This window comes from Solanum pennellii, chromosome 9 (genome assembly GCF_001406875.1).
Source record: "Solanum pennellii chromosome 9, SPENNV200".
NCBI classification, from domain to species: Eukaryota; Viridiplantae; Streptophyta; class Magnoliopsida; order Solanales; family Solanaceae; genus Solanum; species Solanum pennellii.
In genome coordinates this window covers 73,446,433-73,464,035 of record NC_028645.1, presented here as the reverse complement: position 1 = coordinate 73,464,035, position 17,603 = coordinate 73,446,433, and the positions used below count along the sequence as shown (strand labels likewise).

At 35.9% G+C, this 17,603-nt stretch overlaps 1 protein-coding gene and 2 pseudogenes across 1 annotated transcript in view; 1 reads left to right on the top strand and 2 right to left on the bottom strand.

The window, feature by feature from the left end:
* Positions 1–9,925, top strand: part of LOC107030630 (putative late blight resistance protein homolog R1A-3) — a 16,336-nt gene extending 6,411 nt beyond the window's left edge. Inside the window, 4 exon segments of the mRNA XM_027911991.1 lie at positions 324–2,813; positions 2,816–4,059; positions 4,140–4,194; positions 9,478–9,925. Coding sequence (XP_027767792.1) covers positions 324–2,813; positions 2,816–4,059; positions 4,140–4,148 — 3,743 coding nt within the window. The 3' untranslated portion in view covers positions 4,149–4,194; positions 9,478–9,925.
* Positions 9,926–10,021: 96 nt separating this feature from the next.
* On the bottom strand, positions 10,022–11,229 carry LOC114074072 (annotated as a pseudogene).
* A 4,356-nt stretch (positions 11,230–15,585) lies between these two features.
* Positions 15,586–16,793, bottom strand: LOC114078597 (annotated as a pseudogene).
* Between the last annotated feature and the right edge of the window lie 810 nt (positions 16,794–17,603).

Genomic DNA, 17,603 nt, shown 5'->3' with positions numbered 1-17,603 from the left:
TTGGGCCCAAGCCTGTTAGGGCGTAGCTTAGCACTATATATAGACGCTATGGCAAACCCTATTCTGTAATTCTGTTCTTGCCTCTCCATAATAAAACTGCTCCCCCTCTTCCCGGTGGAGCCAATTTATTGGTGAACCACGTAAATCTGTTGTCTTTGTTTTTCGCGTTTATATTTTCTCGTATTATCTCGAATTCCGCACAACAAGAATGAAGTTAACAAATTCTTTACTGATATTGAAATTCTAACAATAGATATTGAAAGACATGTTGTTCTTTATAATATTCTAAGAGTTGGTGAACTTTCAGGAATTTTCTACATAAGATGATGAATCACAAAGAGATCGAATGTTGATTCACCTAAGAAGGATCATGAGTATAGGCAATCTGAACAGCGTCAAGATTGATCAAATTGAGACACTTGAAATGGAGCAAAGATTTCTCACAACTTTTCTCAAATACCATCATGTTCTTTTGCCTGATTCCTTAGTCAAAATCACAAAGAAGGCTCAATTGATTGCGGAAATGCTTCAGTCAGTTCTTGGTGGAATTCCTAATGAATATCAAACTGAACTTAATATCGGAAGGCTAGTATCACAGTTGCAGGAACTCACTGAAGGTAATACTAGTTTAAGATACCATTACGAGTTTAGTGATCCCTACCTATTGGAATATATGGATTGCCTCGACAAAAATCTAAATGATGTACCAATGTGCGTGGATAGGTCTTACATTTCGTTTAAGAATGAAAAACGAATCCTTCAGAAAAATCGATTTTCAAAGCAAGTGAAAATCCTTCAAAAGAAAATGAGATTCTTGAGATACTTATATGCCACCGAGATAAGAGGTTATATTGACTATGAGAAGCTGGAATGTTTGGAGATGCTAATTCAGTTTATGGCTAACAATGTGGCACTGTTCTGCTTTGCTGTTTGGGTTAACGACGGAGATGATATAGCTTCAGATGATTATATAGGTCCAGTTGAGGATGAAGATGAAACAGATGATATCTTAAGTAGACCTCCTTATCTGTTTTGCTTGATTGCACTTGTAGAGCTGGAAATGAAGAAGATTTTTCACGGTGAACTAAAGGCTTCAAAGTTTACTCAATCAAGAACATTCAAGGACAAGAAATTACCAAAAGAATTTTCTAAACATCTCTACAATCTGCTGATGTATCTCAGAAATAAAAAGACGGAGAACTTCTGTAATAATGTCTATGCTCGAAATATTGATGTGGAGATAGAGTTCTTATTGATTTTTCTTTCTGATGTACCAAATAGGTTTATTAATGGTAAGAGGTTGAATGAGATCTTGGAAAAGGCGGGAGTTCTTGTGGGTGATGTTCTATGTGTAATTCAAAAGATTATTCCCAGCTCTATAATTAAAGATGATAGTAGCACGATTAATCTTTTCACGGTACAGATATTGGAGAAAACTGAAAATATGAAGGCACAAGTGGAGAGGTACTACCGATCCTTCAAATTCATTCCATCTCAGTTTCCCGCTGTTGGTGGATTGAGCTTTCTGGTCTCTCTTTTGAGAAAAATGAATGAGATGTTGAAACTTGAATCAGGTTTAAATTTCATGATAAAACCTCATATTGTTATTTTAAAGAGAGAGCTCTCATATCTAAATTCGACTTTCAGAGATGTTGAAAAGGTGCATCATGATATTCTGAGAGCTACTATCAATTTGGCATATGAAGCTGAAGTTGCCATTGACTCTATTCTTGTTCAATATAATGGTCTTTGGCATATTTTTTGCTCACTTCCTGCTATCATAAAAGAGATCAAGCATATTAGTATGAAGGTGAACGAGATGAGGTTTAAGAACATTCCTCTTAAACCCTTCTCTATGATTGAGCCATCTAAACATATGCCAGATCAACATCATAATAGTCTTATGAATGATGAGAATATAGTGGGTTTTGGGATAGTAGCAGAAAAAATGATTCATTCTCTTACTCGAGGGACAAATGAGCTAGATGTCATACCAATTGTGGGAATGGGTGGACAAGGTAAAACAACTTGCGCTAGATTATTGTATAATAATGAAATCATTGTTTCTCATTTTGATGTTCGAGCATGGTGCATCATTTCTCAAACATATAACCGGAAAGAGCTATTACAAGATATTTTCAGTCAAGTTACTGGTTTCAAGGTCAAGGTAGATGAGGTTGGCGAACTAGCTGACATGTTGCGGAAAAGCTTATTGGGAAAGAGATATTTCATTGTCTTGGATGATATGTGGGATGGTATGGCATGGGATGACTTAAGGTTATCTCTCCCAGATGGTGACAATAGAAGTAGAATAGTAGTGACAACTCGACTTGAAAAAGTAGGTGATTATGTCAAGCACCATACTAATCCTTACTTCCTTCCATTTCTCACACTAAAAGAGAGTTGGGAATTGTTGCAGAAAAAGGAGTTTCAAAATAAATCTTGCCCGTCTGAACTGTACGATGTGAGTCTAGAAGTTGCAAGAAGATGCAAAGGATTGCCCCTTGTGGTCATCTTGGTAGCTGGAATAATAAAAAAGAAGATGGAAGAATCGTGGTGGCATGAGGTTAAAGATGCTATATATTCCTATCTTGGTGAGTCTGAAGAGTATAGCCGGGAGACTGTGCACTTAAGTTATGATAACTTACCCGATTATTTAAAGCCTTGCCTTCTTTACATGGGGATGTTTCCAGAGGACCACAACATTTCAGCATCTAATTTGATAAATTTATGGATTGCGGAAGGTTTCGTGCAAGATGTTGAATCTGGAAGATTGGAGGAAGCAGCTGAAGGTTACTTGATGGATCTTATTAGCGTAACGTGATAATGGTTTCAAAGAGAGGAAGATATAACGGTAAAGTCAAATACTGTCAGGTTCATGATATAGTACTTCACTTCTGCTTGGAGAGGAGTAGAGAAGAAAAGTTTATGTTGGCTGTGAAGGGGAGTTATAGCAACTTCAGACTTTCCGATTGGAAGGAAAGTCGAGTGAGTTTCAGTTTCAGTAATGAACTTTCTGATATTGCATCCAAAACGCGGAAGCCCTTCCATCAACACTTGAGGTCACTAAGAATGACACTAATCAAAGGTGAAGTTTCTAATTGGAATTCATTCAGACAGTTTAGTAAATTGAGACTTCTTAAGGTTTTGAATTTGAGTTCCCATGGAGTGGGTCGTTTGTCGTCAGCTGCATTGCAACCACTAATTCACCTGAAGTACTTAGCAGTTTCTGCAAGGAAATTCGATTTTCATCCCGAATCACATCTTCCCCATATAGAAACATTAATTGTGTTGTGTCCATTCAGCCGTACAGTCTTACCACCGATTTTTTGGAAAATGAAAACATTAAGGCATGTTGAGATTAATGATGCTGTTTTTGATTTGAAAAACAACAAGAAATGGATCTCAGAAGAATCCTCTAAATTGGAAAATTTGAGGATATTAAAGCAAGTTGCAATTAAAATTGGTGCTGATGATAATGTCGATGTATTACTACGGAGGTGTCCTAATCTTCAAGAACTTGAAATCGGCATCTTGTGCGATGAAGATTCTGTAGAGATTTGTCAATTGGAAAGTCTTACCCAACTTCAAATACTTCGCCTTTCCATTGACTCGTTCCAGTTAAATGTATCCAAGTTACACTTGCCTTTACATATAAAAAAGTTAGTACTACGTGGGACTCGTATAGAAAGCATAGTTTCTTCCATTGGGGGACTACCAAGTCTCGAGTATCTCCAATTAGTGCTTCCAACTTTTATTCAATTAAAAGAGTGGTGCCTCGGAGATGTCACGTTCCATAAACTTAAGTTGTTGAAATTGGAGTATTTTAACATCTCAAGATGGGATGCCTCTGAGGAATCTTTTCCTCTGCTTGAAAGGCTTGTTATAAAAAAATGTCACGAGCTCGAGGAGATCCCACTTAGCTTTGCAGATATTCAAACACTGAAACAAATTAAGTTGGTTCAGTGCAGGAACAAATCTCTGAAGGCTTCAGCTTTGAAAATTAAGGAAGAAGCCGAAGCTATAGGAGGAAGCGACATAATTGACCTCATTGTGGAAGTAAGTAGAAACAAACTCTTATGTGAAAATCACTTGAGGTACATAGCTATACGCATCTAATGTGCATCTAATTGATACAGGATTTCTAGAGCTATTTATCGCAGCTACAAGCCGTGTTCTTGTTACAACTACATGGTATTGTTTTCAGAAATTAATTTCTTATTTTAAATTCATTTTTTATTAGATTGTTTCTTTCTGTTAATAGTTCTGTGTTGGTCATGGATGTTTTAAATTTGACAATTTCTTAAAGTCTTTGACGACTGCACCAAAAGCAGAGGCAGAGTGCATAGAGTTCATACATCTTGCGCCTTTTGATGCAGAATAAAGCATGAGAAAAGTAGTAACATGGAGTTACTTGGATTCCGTACCGTCACAAGGTACTTGCTCTTTACAACGGGCCTTCTTAAGGTCACAAAAGTATTAAAAAATTCGACAAAGTGCAGCTTTGTGACTCTGTCAAACAGCCAGAGAAATATTAACATCTAATAGCATAATTAATTTTTTAAACTGTACATAAGTATATCCGAATATAATCAGCCAATAAATTTAGCTTTTCGCAGCATTGAAAACTTAGATGAATTTGACTTTGCAAGGATTTCCTTTGTTCTGTTAGGATAAAGGATTTGAAGATGCAAAGAAGATTATCGCAGCTTTAAAAGGTAAAGGCATATCTGCTATGCAGTTGACTTTGCAAGGATTTCCTTTGTTCTGTTAGGATAAAGGATTTGAAGATGCAAAGAAGATTATCGCAGCTTTAAAAGGTAAAGGCATATCTGCTATTGAAGCAGCAGGGTTTTGCTGGGGTGGTAAGTTGTTCAACGACTCAACTTGCCCGCCTAGGATGTATTGAGTCAATTTCTTGTACTTGTCTGACCTTGTGTTTCCTTAACAGCAAAGGTGGTTGAGCAACTAGTTATGTCTGAGAACATTCAAGCTGCAGTGCTATTGCTTCCATCATTTGTCTCTGTGGATGATTTTAAGGGTACAATTGTTTGTGATCGGATTGAGCTATTAGTCGTCTTACTCCTGGATTTTATACAAGTGTCTTGCATATTGGACAAAGCATTGGATGTCTCAGTGACACTAGAATACTGGTGATTTGTTCAGTAACCTTAGGCTCTCTCTCTCTCTCTGTGTGTGAGGCAAAGAGACTCAGTTTTGATGTTTAATTGACTAAGCCGAGGCTTGCTTCCATGAGAAGTAGAATGACTCGAATTCTTCATCTAAAACGTCCACTTGGGGGTAGCAACTCTATCGTTTTGTTTCAATTGCTTCCTTTTGATCTCATTGCATTTGGAAATTTGAAGTTATATTTTAGGTGTTTTGATCTCACAGATGTGGGTACATTGTCCCTAGCAGAGTGCTCTCGTCCAGATATCCAGATACAAATGAGGTACAGTTGTAAAGCTGTCATGTCAGAAGTTGGTGAGGCGTGAACGTACTACACCAATCAGAATGGAGGAGGGTGTTTGTTGAATGGGTAATAACTCTTTATGGATGGTATTTTCTACATGACAAACACCATATTAAATTCATTCATCCAAAAAAAAGGAAGTCAGCCAGCAAGCCTTTTCAAGAACTCACAAAAAAGTTTGCTAGGGACCTAGTCCTTACAAGACTGCGATATGAAAAGGTGACAACACAGACGCAGAAAAGCTGCCACCTCTGATGTGGTAGGTGAGCAACTTTTCTGAACTACAGGCTTTCAACCAATAGGGTTGTCTTAACGAGTTTGTGTTGGTTTATATAATCTGTATCCAAAATACACAAACTCAAGTTTTGGCAAACAAAGTTTTGGATTTCAAAAAATCCAAAAGCTAAAAAAGCAAAGGCCATCTTCAAGAAGTATTATCCTAAGAGCAACAGGGATCTGAAAGAGCTGCAAGCTATCTAGTTGTCTTAGGATTATATTTTTTGTGCTTACATTGTAAATTTGTTCCTAATCTATAAATGATTCATATTTGTTTCGAGTTTGTAAAAGTCTAAATCAATTAGGGTTAACTGATTTAATGGGCAAGATTGTTTTGTTGCTTAGTTAAATTCTAATTCATCTAGAGCTAGGTGGTTTAGTGGGTGGTGTAGTATCCGCTTAGCAAAGTCTAAATCATCCGGAGCGTGGTGATTTAGTGGACAACCTGCTTGTTGCTTAAGTTGAATCCTAAGTTGTCTAGTGGTGATAGCTTAGTAGGCAGAGTGTCATCTGCTTAGGCTCTTCAAGCAATTGGTTATTGCTTGGTCATGAGATTAATAACTTTTTCTCACATTGTTATAACCTGGTTTGACTTTTACTTGTGAAGATTAATGAAGACGGTTGAAAATCCTGTGCAACACGTTGTGGTTTTACTCCCTTGAGCAAGGAGGTTTCCACGTAAACTGCCTATGTTGTGTTCTCTGTATTGTTTACTCTTCTGCACTGCTCTTGATGTTTCAAGAGACCTGGTCCATTGACTGATAGTGGACACACATATTCTATCAATTGGTATCAGAGAGGGCGCTCTCTAGCTAATTAACACCAAGAGAGATTCTTGAGGAAAGATGGTTGCTCCACTAAACAAAAATCAAGAAGCGTCAAAGAAGGAGTTGAAGAAAGAGAAGTCTCTAGTTATCAAGATGATATCTGGTGAAACTCTTGATTAAGATCATAAGGACATGACATGCCTCACAAGAAGGTACCAAAATTGGAGACGAAACATAGAGGTTTACGAAAGGCAGCATAGCTACAAATGTAAATTACCTGCACCACAAGTATGGAAAGCCAGGGCATTTCATCAGAGATTGCCCAAAGCATAAGGTTGAAGCCAAAAAACTATCAAAGACCTGGAGGAGAGAAAGGCAGAAAAAGGGACCCGATCCCCAATAAGAAAGCAAGAAAAGTTACAGCTGGCTATATTGTGAAGAAAGATCTTGCTTTCTGGGGAGACTCCTGAAGTGATTCAGAATGAATCAGAGTGTCCTAATGACGCATCCATGCTGGTTATTCAAAATGAGGCTAAAATATTTGATGGAATGTTTTCCCTCATGGCCAAATCAGATGATGAGAATGATGAAGATGGGGTAACTCTTCTTGACATTAAGAAAAACCTGTACACTCTTTCTGTTAGAAGATTGAGAAAACTAGCCAATATTTTGATTGACTCTGTTATAGAGTTAACTACCGAAAAAGACTCTATGAACAGTAGCCTTGATAGTCTAAGTGAAGAAAGGGTTATGATGATTGTGCAGATGTCGGTCATTGAGGGACAATTGGTAGTTCTTAAATTCGAAAACTAGAAATCAAATATCAATTGAACTTAATGATAGAGAACTCAGGGAAAAGAAAGGGGGAGTTAACCAGTTTGCAGACAGAACTAGAAGCAACTTTAAACATTGTTGAGACCCGACTTTCTCTAGCTTTGGAAAGAAATTATCAGCTGGAGAAGGACATGGTCCTTCTTAAGGAAGAACTCAATACTTCTCTTAAATAGACCAAATCCTTTAAAATGCTTTTTAACATCACCAGTCAAAACAATTACAACAAAAAATGTTTAGGTAGCTTGGACATTACTCCTCCCTACAACCCTCACAGTAAACTGTGTCTGTGTCAGATAATTTACTGCATCTCAAGTGTGGAAGATATTATCACTTGAAAAGGGATTGTCTTGCCTGGAAAGAGTCACAAGAAAAATTTTCAGTCTATTCCAGACAGAAAAAGGCACTAAAAGGGGGACCTGGTCTTGTTCCTAAGTCTTTGAACAGGAAAAGGACCAACCTGCCTCACTGCGCAAGTAACACTCTTGTTACACCTCTATCTGCTTACTGGGAACTCACGTTAAAATGGGTTTCTAAGTCTAACAAGTGATATTTGTTGTAGAAGAGTGAAGGAAGTAGAAGTCAGTACTGGTTTATGGACAGTGGATGCTCGAAGCACATGATTGGAAACACTAAAAACTTACTTTCACTCAAGGCAATTCAAGAGAGAGGTGTCTCTTTTGTCGATAAATAAAAGGGTATATCCTTGGTGGTAATAGGGTTGGATAATCTCTCGAAGACTTCATTGAAAATCTTTACTATGTGAGCGAGTTAAGTATAGTCTTCTCTGTGTTTCCCCGATATATAATAACGGAAACGAAGTCAAGCTACCTCAAAAAAGTGCTTTGTCACTAGCTATCTACCAAGAAGATGATCTTGATAGCACGAAGGTGGAAAAACATGTATGTGGCGGACCTAGAAACATCTCATGGATACGATAACATGCCTTAGTTCTCAAAGTGAAAATGATGACTTATGGCATCGGAGGCTAGGTCACGTGAGCTCGTCTTTATTGAATAAGCTAGTTTTTAGGACCTGGTCGGTGATCTGCCAAAATAGAAGTTCAATGACTACAAAGTATGTGATGCATGTGTCAAAGCGAAGCAGCCTAGATGATCATTCAAACCAAAGAAACTAAAGCTCAGCTACCTAAGAGCTTTTGGGTGCAAATGTTTTATGCGGAACAATGGAAAGGATGATCTAGGAAAGTTCGATCAAGGAGTGATGAAGGCATTTCCGTAGGGTACTCTTTTTCAAGCAAGGCGTACAAGGTCTTCAACAAAAGAACATTATGCATAAGGAGAGTGTTCATGTGATATTTGATGGAAGTAGTGATTTGAGGAGCGTAGAGATGAAGGACAGTGATGATCTTGATGAGTTGCTCAAAATCCAGAATAATGAAGCCAGTCATAATGAAAATGCAGCAGATCCAGAATTTGATGATGTTGATCCTAGTCCATCTGTGAAAGTGAAAGAGGATGACCAGCCTACTCTAGGACCTGGTTCGTCTTATGAGGCAAATCAAGAGAAAACCCATCCTCCTGAGAAGGATGACTACGAAGGTGGAGAAGAACAAATGGATCAACCCCAATCCCTGGCCTCTATACCAGGGTGGAAGCACAGTTGATCTCACTCCCTTGAATTCTAGAATGCAAACCAAGTCAAAAACCAGAAATCCGGTTACATTCAAGTGTTCATCACTATTGTGGATCCTAAAATGTGAAGGAGGCTCTTGAAGATGCTGATTGGTTACAAGTTTTTATTTGAAACCAAAATTGAAGAGTCTATTTAAGTTGTCATTCTCCTTGATGACAAGTTCTGTAAAAAAAAATCGCATCTAGACAAAGTAAGCATAAAGACCATCAGGGACACAGAAATCATGGCATGGGAATATTTGTAACACTTGAAGTTGATAGGGTTATTTTTCTGATCCAGGGCCTACTTTTGCTAGTCTTATTAAAGTGAAACATGATATGGAAAAAAGGAAGTATGGGAATTATGAATATATAGGACTTAAAGTAATATATTATCCAGTCTTGATGTTGATTTTCCTTTATCTTTCATTATGTTACATTTTTGTTCATTATTTTCGGCATGGCTTCTTTGACTAACTTGGACCTTTTTTTCCAGAATTCGTTGGTGATATGGTTATGCATCACCAAGTGAGAGATGAATAGCCTTTCAAGGGAAACTCTTATTTCATTTTGGTATCAACCAGCAGCAGCAAATATGAAGTTAATGCACGTGTAGGGAGGGGGATGTTTTTCTATGGTATTCAAAGGGAAGTACAAACTACCTCTTTCTGATACAGAAACTAGCATATATACTCTCTAATAAGTTGTGATGTTAGTCTTTATGATCATCTCAGAAGAAGGAAAACAGAGAAATATACCCTGCTCGTGCTCGGTTCTACAGACGGTGAAAGAACGATTGAATTCAGACAAATTTATAACATTCCAAATAACATGTTAACTAGGTTGTCAAGTTTTCATACTGGTGCAACTTTTATAATTTTCTGAACTGGATGTTGTGCCCAAAAAAAAAACTCTATGTCATGTATTGTACGTCATAACACTAACCTAAAAATAGGCGAGGCTACATCCTGACAAATGATATAATAAATTTTAGAAATGAATAAGTGCATTCAATTCGAAATAGGGACAACTTAACTCCATCAACAATCTAATATAAAATAAGGTTTTTCCCCCTTCGTAATCCTTTTTGCAAGCTCCTCACTTTCGAGTTTCAGTGACTGATTTTTTACATCAAAAGCATTTATATCTTTAAATTGATTATTCCAAGGTGTGCTTGAAGAGGAATCACTCGAATTTTTCATAGACATTAAACGATCAATTAAATGTGTAACATGTAATATCAATTGACATTAAGTTGAGTCTCCCAGGATGACAACTCCATAGCAACGCATCCACAAAAGTTGGGCAGTCAATAATTTCATCCATCAGTAGCATATTGAGATTTAGAACGTCCACCCATCCAGTAGAATATAAGTTGTGGTCCATTTGCAAATCTGTCATGTTGATCTCATCATCGCATTCGGATAAACAAAGGCTAACTTCAGACCAAGAGGACGAATTTGATGATAGAAAATTCCTAAACTTACAAAACCATGCCGTATTTAATCTGGAGAAATGAAGAATGATTTTTGAGTTCTTCAATTGGCTTGATTCTCTTGCAATATTGTTAAGTTGAGGAATTTTAGTCCCTGCATAGTTGAGGGGTAACAAATTTGGAGCATCAATGTCACATATCTGGAAATATTGTATAATCTTCAAGACCTTGAGGGAATTTGACTTGATCTTAGAACTTCCATCCTCGAACAATTGTCAAGGATGAAAGAGACAATAAAGGGACAGCTATTAAGTAGAGTCTGAAGCATGTTTTCGTCTAATGTTACATTAGATAGAGAAATCTTTCTCAAAGAATTGCAATTCACAACCCCAATCACAGGCATAAGAGTACGATTGTGCAGAACCAATTCTCTTATTGATTTTGCTGCCAATATTGTTAAAATAGGCACCGAGTATGATTAAAAGTGAAGTACAAGTTCTTTTACACCATTCCCAAGTGCACTGAGAAGCCACTTATCAACCAGAGGAAAAGTTGGGGAGAATCAGCAAAAAACAGTGATAATTCAAACTTATGTATAGGAATTTTCCCCTTCTCATATCTCTCAATGATTGTGTCCACAATCTTTGTACCGACTCCCCAGCCTTGCCAACAATTAACGAAGAATTTTAAGTTGGGAAGAGTCGACCAAGCTTGCAGCCATGTTTTGGAGAGAATGCTCATCTTCGTTGCTTCTTTATAACCAATCAAATAGAGTATTTTTTTAATGAAACATTCCGGCAATAAGTCAGTCATGATTGTTTCAGAACCCTCATGTTAATGGAAATTTATACAATATTTTTTTTTATGCAGAGAGGCACTAAAAGGAAAGTCTCTCTTATAATTTATATGAATCCTATTTCCTTTTGTTTAGGATTCTTATTTGGTTTATCAAAAAATAAGGATTTCGACAATCACCAACCAGAGGCGGATCTAGGATTTAGAGTCGGTGGGTGTCAGGCAAAGGCGGACCTACAGGTACCCAGCAGAGGCGGACCTTCATGATTTGATAGGGGTGCATGTGTGCATCCGTTAACCTAAAAAAGAAATCACGTGTATATATGTATATCTATCGTGAAAAACAAATATAAAGTAGGATATAATCAACAGTGCACCCATAAGAAGCGAAGGGGTGCCCTTGTTTAGTTGGTACAAGCTAGAGGAACCACTCGCGTAATACGGTTTAGTCTTATTTCATTATTTTTATTTTAAGTTTAGCTTATAAATCATATATGAGTCATTAGTTACGAATCAAATACTACATTATTCGTTAATTATAGTAAAAGTTTCGTAAACTACCTAAATTAAGATGGTATTGGGCATCAAAATCTTCAAATTTTGAATTCGTCTCTAATGCTCAGTAGACTCATTGAATAAATCAATTTTCAGATAGAATTATTCGTCTTGTGGCTGAATGAGAGAGTATGATTGCGCGATGAACGAAAGGCTGAAGCTTTAATTAATGACAATTTTTTTGTTCTTCAAAAGTTTAAAGGAAGAGCTAGGATTTCAACGGTGAAGAGATTTTTTTAATTATATATTTAATCATATTAAAAAAAGTCAAAGAATCAAATTAAATTAGTTAAAAGATAATTATTGATTAATACTTAATAATAAGTTAATAAGTAAAAAAAATAAAAAACAAAAGAAAATGTGTCTTCTCATTTATAAAAAGAAACGCTGGATCACGCGACCTAAGATCCATTAAGTAGATGTTCTACCGCTGCGCCAAAGATTAATTTTGTTCTGTGGGTGGCACATTTGTTATTTATACATATGTTGTATATAAATACTTATATATAAATAGAGTTTCCGTCGAAGCTCGTGGGTGGCGTGACACCCCCACGGGTCTTAATAGATCCGCCCCTGTCACCAACACACACAAAAAAATATAATAACTTTTTTTTCTCATTATCTTTCTCTTTTTAAAAATTAGACTAGTTAATCTAATAAAAAATACCTTAAGTGCTAAGCTAAATCATAAATAGCACGATGACTACCTTGTTGGTTGAATGATTTAATGTTATTATATATTCAACTTAATGATGACAATTCAATTTTACTAACGATAGTTATTGTGGAGTGGTAACTACTTCTTCATTCTTAACCAGATGTCTCGATTTTTTCAAGGTTTATTCGTTTTTAGTTTGACTCCACGGAATGCCAATTTGATAGGCTTTTAATCGAAAAAGTTTTCTCAACACCACATGAATATCAGACACTGAATAAAAATAGGGAAGGGGTATGATAATAATATAAACTTAATATTGCTCCTAATCAGCTTTTCATCTAGCTTCTGCAATTTTCACCCAACTCTGTCAGATATTTTTTGTAGGCGTGTCTGGGAGGTTATTGGTTTTAATTTGGTATGATAAAATATATATGTCCATGAATTTATGGTTAAGAGAGTTATTATGCTAATAAAATTCTGATACAATATTGACCTGTCCAACTTGCCTTATACTACTAATTTCCTTATATAAAATTTAAATATTAACAAAATGACAATATTTGTGCATTACGTAGTTAAATATTCAGGTGTAGTGTGACAATATTTGTGCAATACGTAATCAAATATTCAGGTGTAGTGTCTAAGTTAAGTTAGCTCTGCATTGCGGAAATGAACAGTATATATTCTAGTTTTGCTACAGAAGATGGAGCCGAGAGATTGCTTTCTCCTTTGGCCGAAGAAACTCAAGCCCTATGGAAAATGTCGAGAGTCATATGGAGCTGTTTGAAAATTCTATAGATGAACATTCAAGCCATGTGGACAATAATGTTTGATGAAATGTCTAATAAAGTTTTCACCAAAACAGTAGAGGAAACTTCTTCCACCTTTAGCTTTGTAGCTCATTTGGAAGAGATATTGAGTCACCTAAGGCATTCAACAAATTTTTCTGTAATTGCTGCCCGAAGGTAGTCACAGAGCTGCAACCGGGACTCCAATCAAAATGCTTGATGAAGAGTCACCAGGATCTGAATGCAGCGAAGTCAAACTGTTTGATGAATGTTCCCGAAGAGATACGTCAAAGAGGTACAATACTGCAACTTCTATGGATCACGGCTCTAGTAAACAGAAATTGAATTTGAGACATTTGATGATATGTATCCTACTGAGTTTTCCTTGAAGCCTTGAGACTATTAAGGATCTAAATCTTGATAAATTTTTAGTTTTGAAGATTGATGATAGCATTCCACCAAGTAATTGCTTTCTACCATTGACATCGACATATTATGAGCTGCTTGAACCTTACATGCACACTCTATTTTACTTGACCACGGAAGCATTAGACAAAGACAGAGATGAGAATGTTGAAAAGGTTGGGTGTATTTAAAATTTATTTTTCAACTACCTCTGTTGAAATGTACGCGTCCACCGGTGAACTCAGGACCAGGTCCCTCGACAGAATTAAAGTGCAGAAAATATATAGCACAATGTAAAACAGGCAGAAGAGTTTTCGTGGAAATCTCTTTGCTGAAGGGAGTAAAATCACGACATGTCACACATGATTTTCCAACTGTTTTCACTGATCTTCTCAAACAAAAGTGAAACATTAACACCCTAATCCCACACTAAGTAATACTCCTATTGCTTAAACGAGCCAAATTCAATGCATCGATTGCCCACTATACTAACCCTCACTGATTAATATAGACCTTAACCATAAGACACAAATTTAACTCTAACAATGTTCTTACGAAGACTCGAACAAAGATTTGAAATGTTTCTAACAAGAGTGAAACGAATCCTACCATTTTAGCTCAATACAACCATTCAAGAACACCAGCAGGTACGGGAAGCACTTCTCAGTTGATCAGGTCCTTGTTGTATGTCTTCTTGTGCTTGAGTTCTTCCTTGAAGATGATCTTTTCTTTTTAAGATTGTGACTTTTTGTATGCCAAATTTTCAATTTGTGTTTTGGAGAAGAGACTTTATAAAATGAGCATTTACTCCTTGAGATGACCATTGGCTGAGAGTCTGCTTCCCTAAAATGACGTGCACCGACCACATCTGAGGTGACAGCTTTTTTGACAGCTCTCTTGTCATCCTTTTCATATTTGTAGTCTTGGAGGGACCAGGCCCCTTGCAATGTTCTTTATGAGTTCTTGAGAAGACTTGCTAACTCTCTTTCTCTTTTAAATGAATGAATCTTCCTGTTGTTTGTCATTTGATTATATCAACCAAAAAGAGTTATTGTCCACTATACAAACAACCTCGTCTGTTCTATTTGTGAAGTATGCTAACAACTTCACCAACTCACTAACAGGACAACTCAGCCAATTATCAAATTATTCTCTTTTCCTAGGACTTTGATTATCTCTTTTTGAGAAGTTTTATAGAAAGAAAAAATCATTATCAGGGACACATAAAACATTACAGAGGAATGTTTGTTTATTTTTTTTTATCAAGGCCTACTTTTACAAGTCTTATTAAAGTGAAACATGATATGGAAAAAAGGAAGTATGGGAATTATGAATATATAGGACTTAAAGTAATATATATTCCAGTCTTGATGTTGATTTTCCTTTATCTTTCATTATGTTACATTGTTGTTCATTATTTTCGGCATGGCTTCTTTGACTAACTTGGACCTTTTTTTCCAGAATCCGTTGGTGATATGGTTATGCATCACCAAGTGAGAGATGAATAGCCTTTCAAGGGAAACTCTTATTTCATTTTGTTATCAACCAGCAGCAGCAAGTATGAAGTTAATGCACGTGTAGGGCACGTGTAGGGAGGGGGATTGTTTTTCTATGGTATTCAAAGGGAAGTACAAACTACCTCTTTCTGATACAGAAACTGGTATATATATACTCTCGAATAAGTTGTGATGTTAGTCTTTATGATCATCTCAGAAGAAGGAAAACAGAGAAATATACCCTGTTCTTGCTCGGTTCTACAGACGGTGAAAGAACGATTGAATACAGACAAATTTATAACATTCCAAATAACAAGTTTAATACGTTGTCAATTTCATACTGATGCAACTTTTATAATTTTCTGAACTGGATGTTGTGCCAAAAAAAAAATTCTCTATGTCATGTGTACGTCATAACACTAACCTAAAAATAGGCGAGGCTACATCCTGACAAATGAAATAATAAATTTTAGAAATGAATAAGTGTATTCAATTCGAAATAGAGACAGCTTAACTCCATCACCAATCTAATATAAAATAAGGTTTCTCCGGCTCCTTCGTAATCCTTTTCGCAAGCTCCTCACTTTCGAGTTGCAGCAGCTGATTTTTTCCATCAAAAACTTTTATATCTTTTAATTGATTATTCCAAGGTGTGCTTCCATTAGAAGAGGAATAACTCGAATTCTTCATAGACATTAAACAATCAATTAACCGTGTGACTGTTTCAATATTAATTGAGGATAAGTTGAGTCTACAAAAGTTGAGCACTCTATAATTTCATCCATCAGTAACATATTGAGATTTAAAACGTCCACCAATCCAATAGAACCTATGTGGTCCATTTGCAAATCTGTCATGTTGATCTCATCATCGCAGCCGGATAAACAAAGGATAACTTCAGACCAAGAGGACGAATTTGATAGAAACTCCCTCAACTTACAAAACCATGCCGTGTCTAAACTGGAAAAATGAAGAATGATTTTTGAGTTCTTCAATTGGCTTGTTTCTCTTGCAGTATGAGGAATTTCAGTCCCTGCATAGTCAAGGTATACCAAATTTGGAGCATCAATATCACATGTTTGGAAAAATTGTATAATCTTCAAGACCTTGAGGGAATCCGACTTGATCTTTAGAACGTTCATCCCCGGACAATTCTTAAGGATGAAAGAGACAATAAAGGGACAACTATCAAGTAGAGTCTGAATCATGTTTTCGTCTAATGTTACATTAGATAGCTCATAGAATTGCAATTCACAACCCCACTCACAGGCATAAGAGTACAATCGTCCAGAACCAATTCTCTTAATGATTTTGCTGCCAAGATTGTTAAAATGGGCGGCGGGTATGATGTAAAGTGAAGTACAAGTTGTTCTACACCATTCTCAAGTGCAATGAGAAGCCACTTATCAACGATGGAAAAGTTGGGAAGAATCAGAAAAAAGCTCTGTTAATTCAAACTTATGTATAGGAATTTTACCTTTCCCATATCTCTCCATGATTGTGTCCACTTTCTTTGTATGACCTTCCCGGCCTCGCCTACAACTTACTGAGAATTCCAAGTTGGGAAGAGTCAACCAAGCTTGCGACCATGTTTTGGAGAGAATACTCATCTTGGATGCTTCTTTATAACCAATCAAACAGAGTTTTTTCAATGAGACATTCCGGCAATAAGTCAGCCATGATTGTATCAAAACCCTAATGTTAATGGAAATTTATACAATTATTTTTTGCAAGAAAAATGACCTATAGTCCCTCTATTATAATTTATAGGTAACCTATTTTAAAGTGTATTTGATTAGTTACATTTATCTTCCCTAAATAAATGGTTCAATGTATTTTTAGATGAACAAAAATAGGGAGAAATATATTTCTTTTTCCTTATTTCACAATTGTATCATTAAAAGTAGGTTTAAATATTGATTCCTTATTTTGTAACTGAATATTCCTGATTCAAAAAAAAGGAATATTCCTAAAATTATGGATTCAATTAAGGAAAAATTACTTAGATTGATACCTTTTAATAAATAATTACTGATTTTAGCGATATTTTTTATTTATTACCATTTAGAGCAACACTGTGTTAAATCTGCAATATGAATTTAAAGTGAATTATGTATGCAATATATTATTATTATTATTATTATTATTATTAAATAATAAATTTAAGTTCCATAATAGAAAACTTTTCACATACCACTAAAATATTATCGTAATAAATTTGAAGTTCATTGATGAACATTCCTTTTCCAATTATCATCGAGCTGCAAAACATTTTTTCTTCTTAATTGTTGAATTTTTAGCACTTAAAACAATTGTCATATGAAGAGATTCATACAATGTAAATATTTAATTGAGGAGGACCTATAGGATAAAGGTCATGTGTGTATTATATATATCATATGAAGAGATTCATACAATGTAAATATTTAATTGAGGAGGACCTATAGGATAAAGGTTATGTGTGTATATATATATATATATATATATATA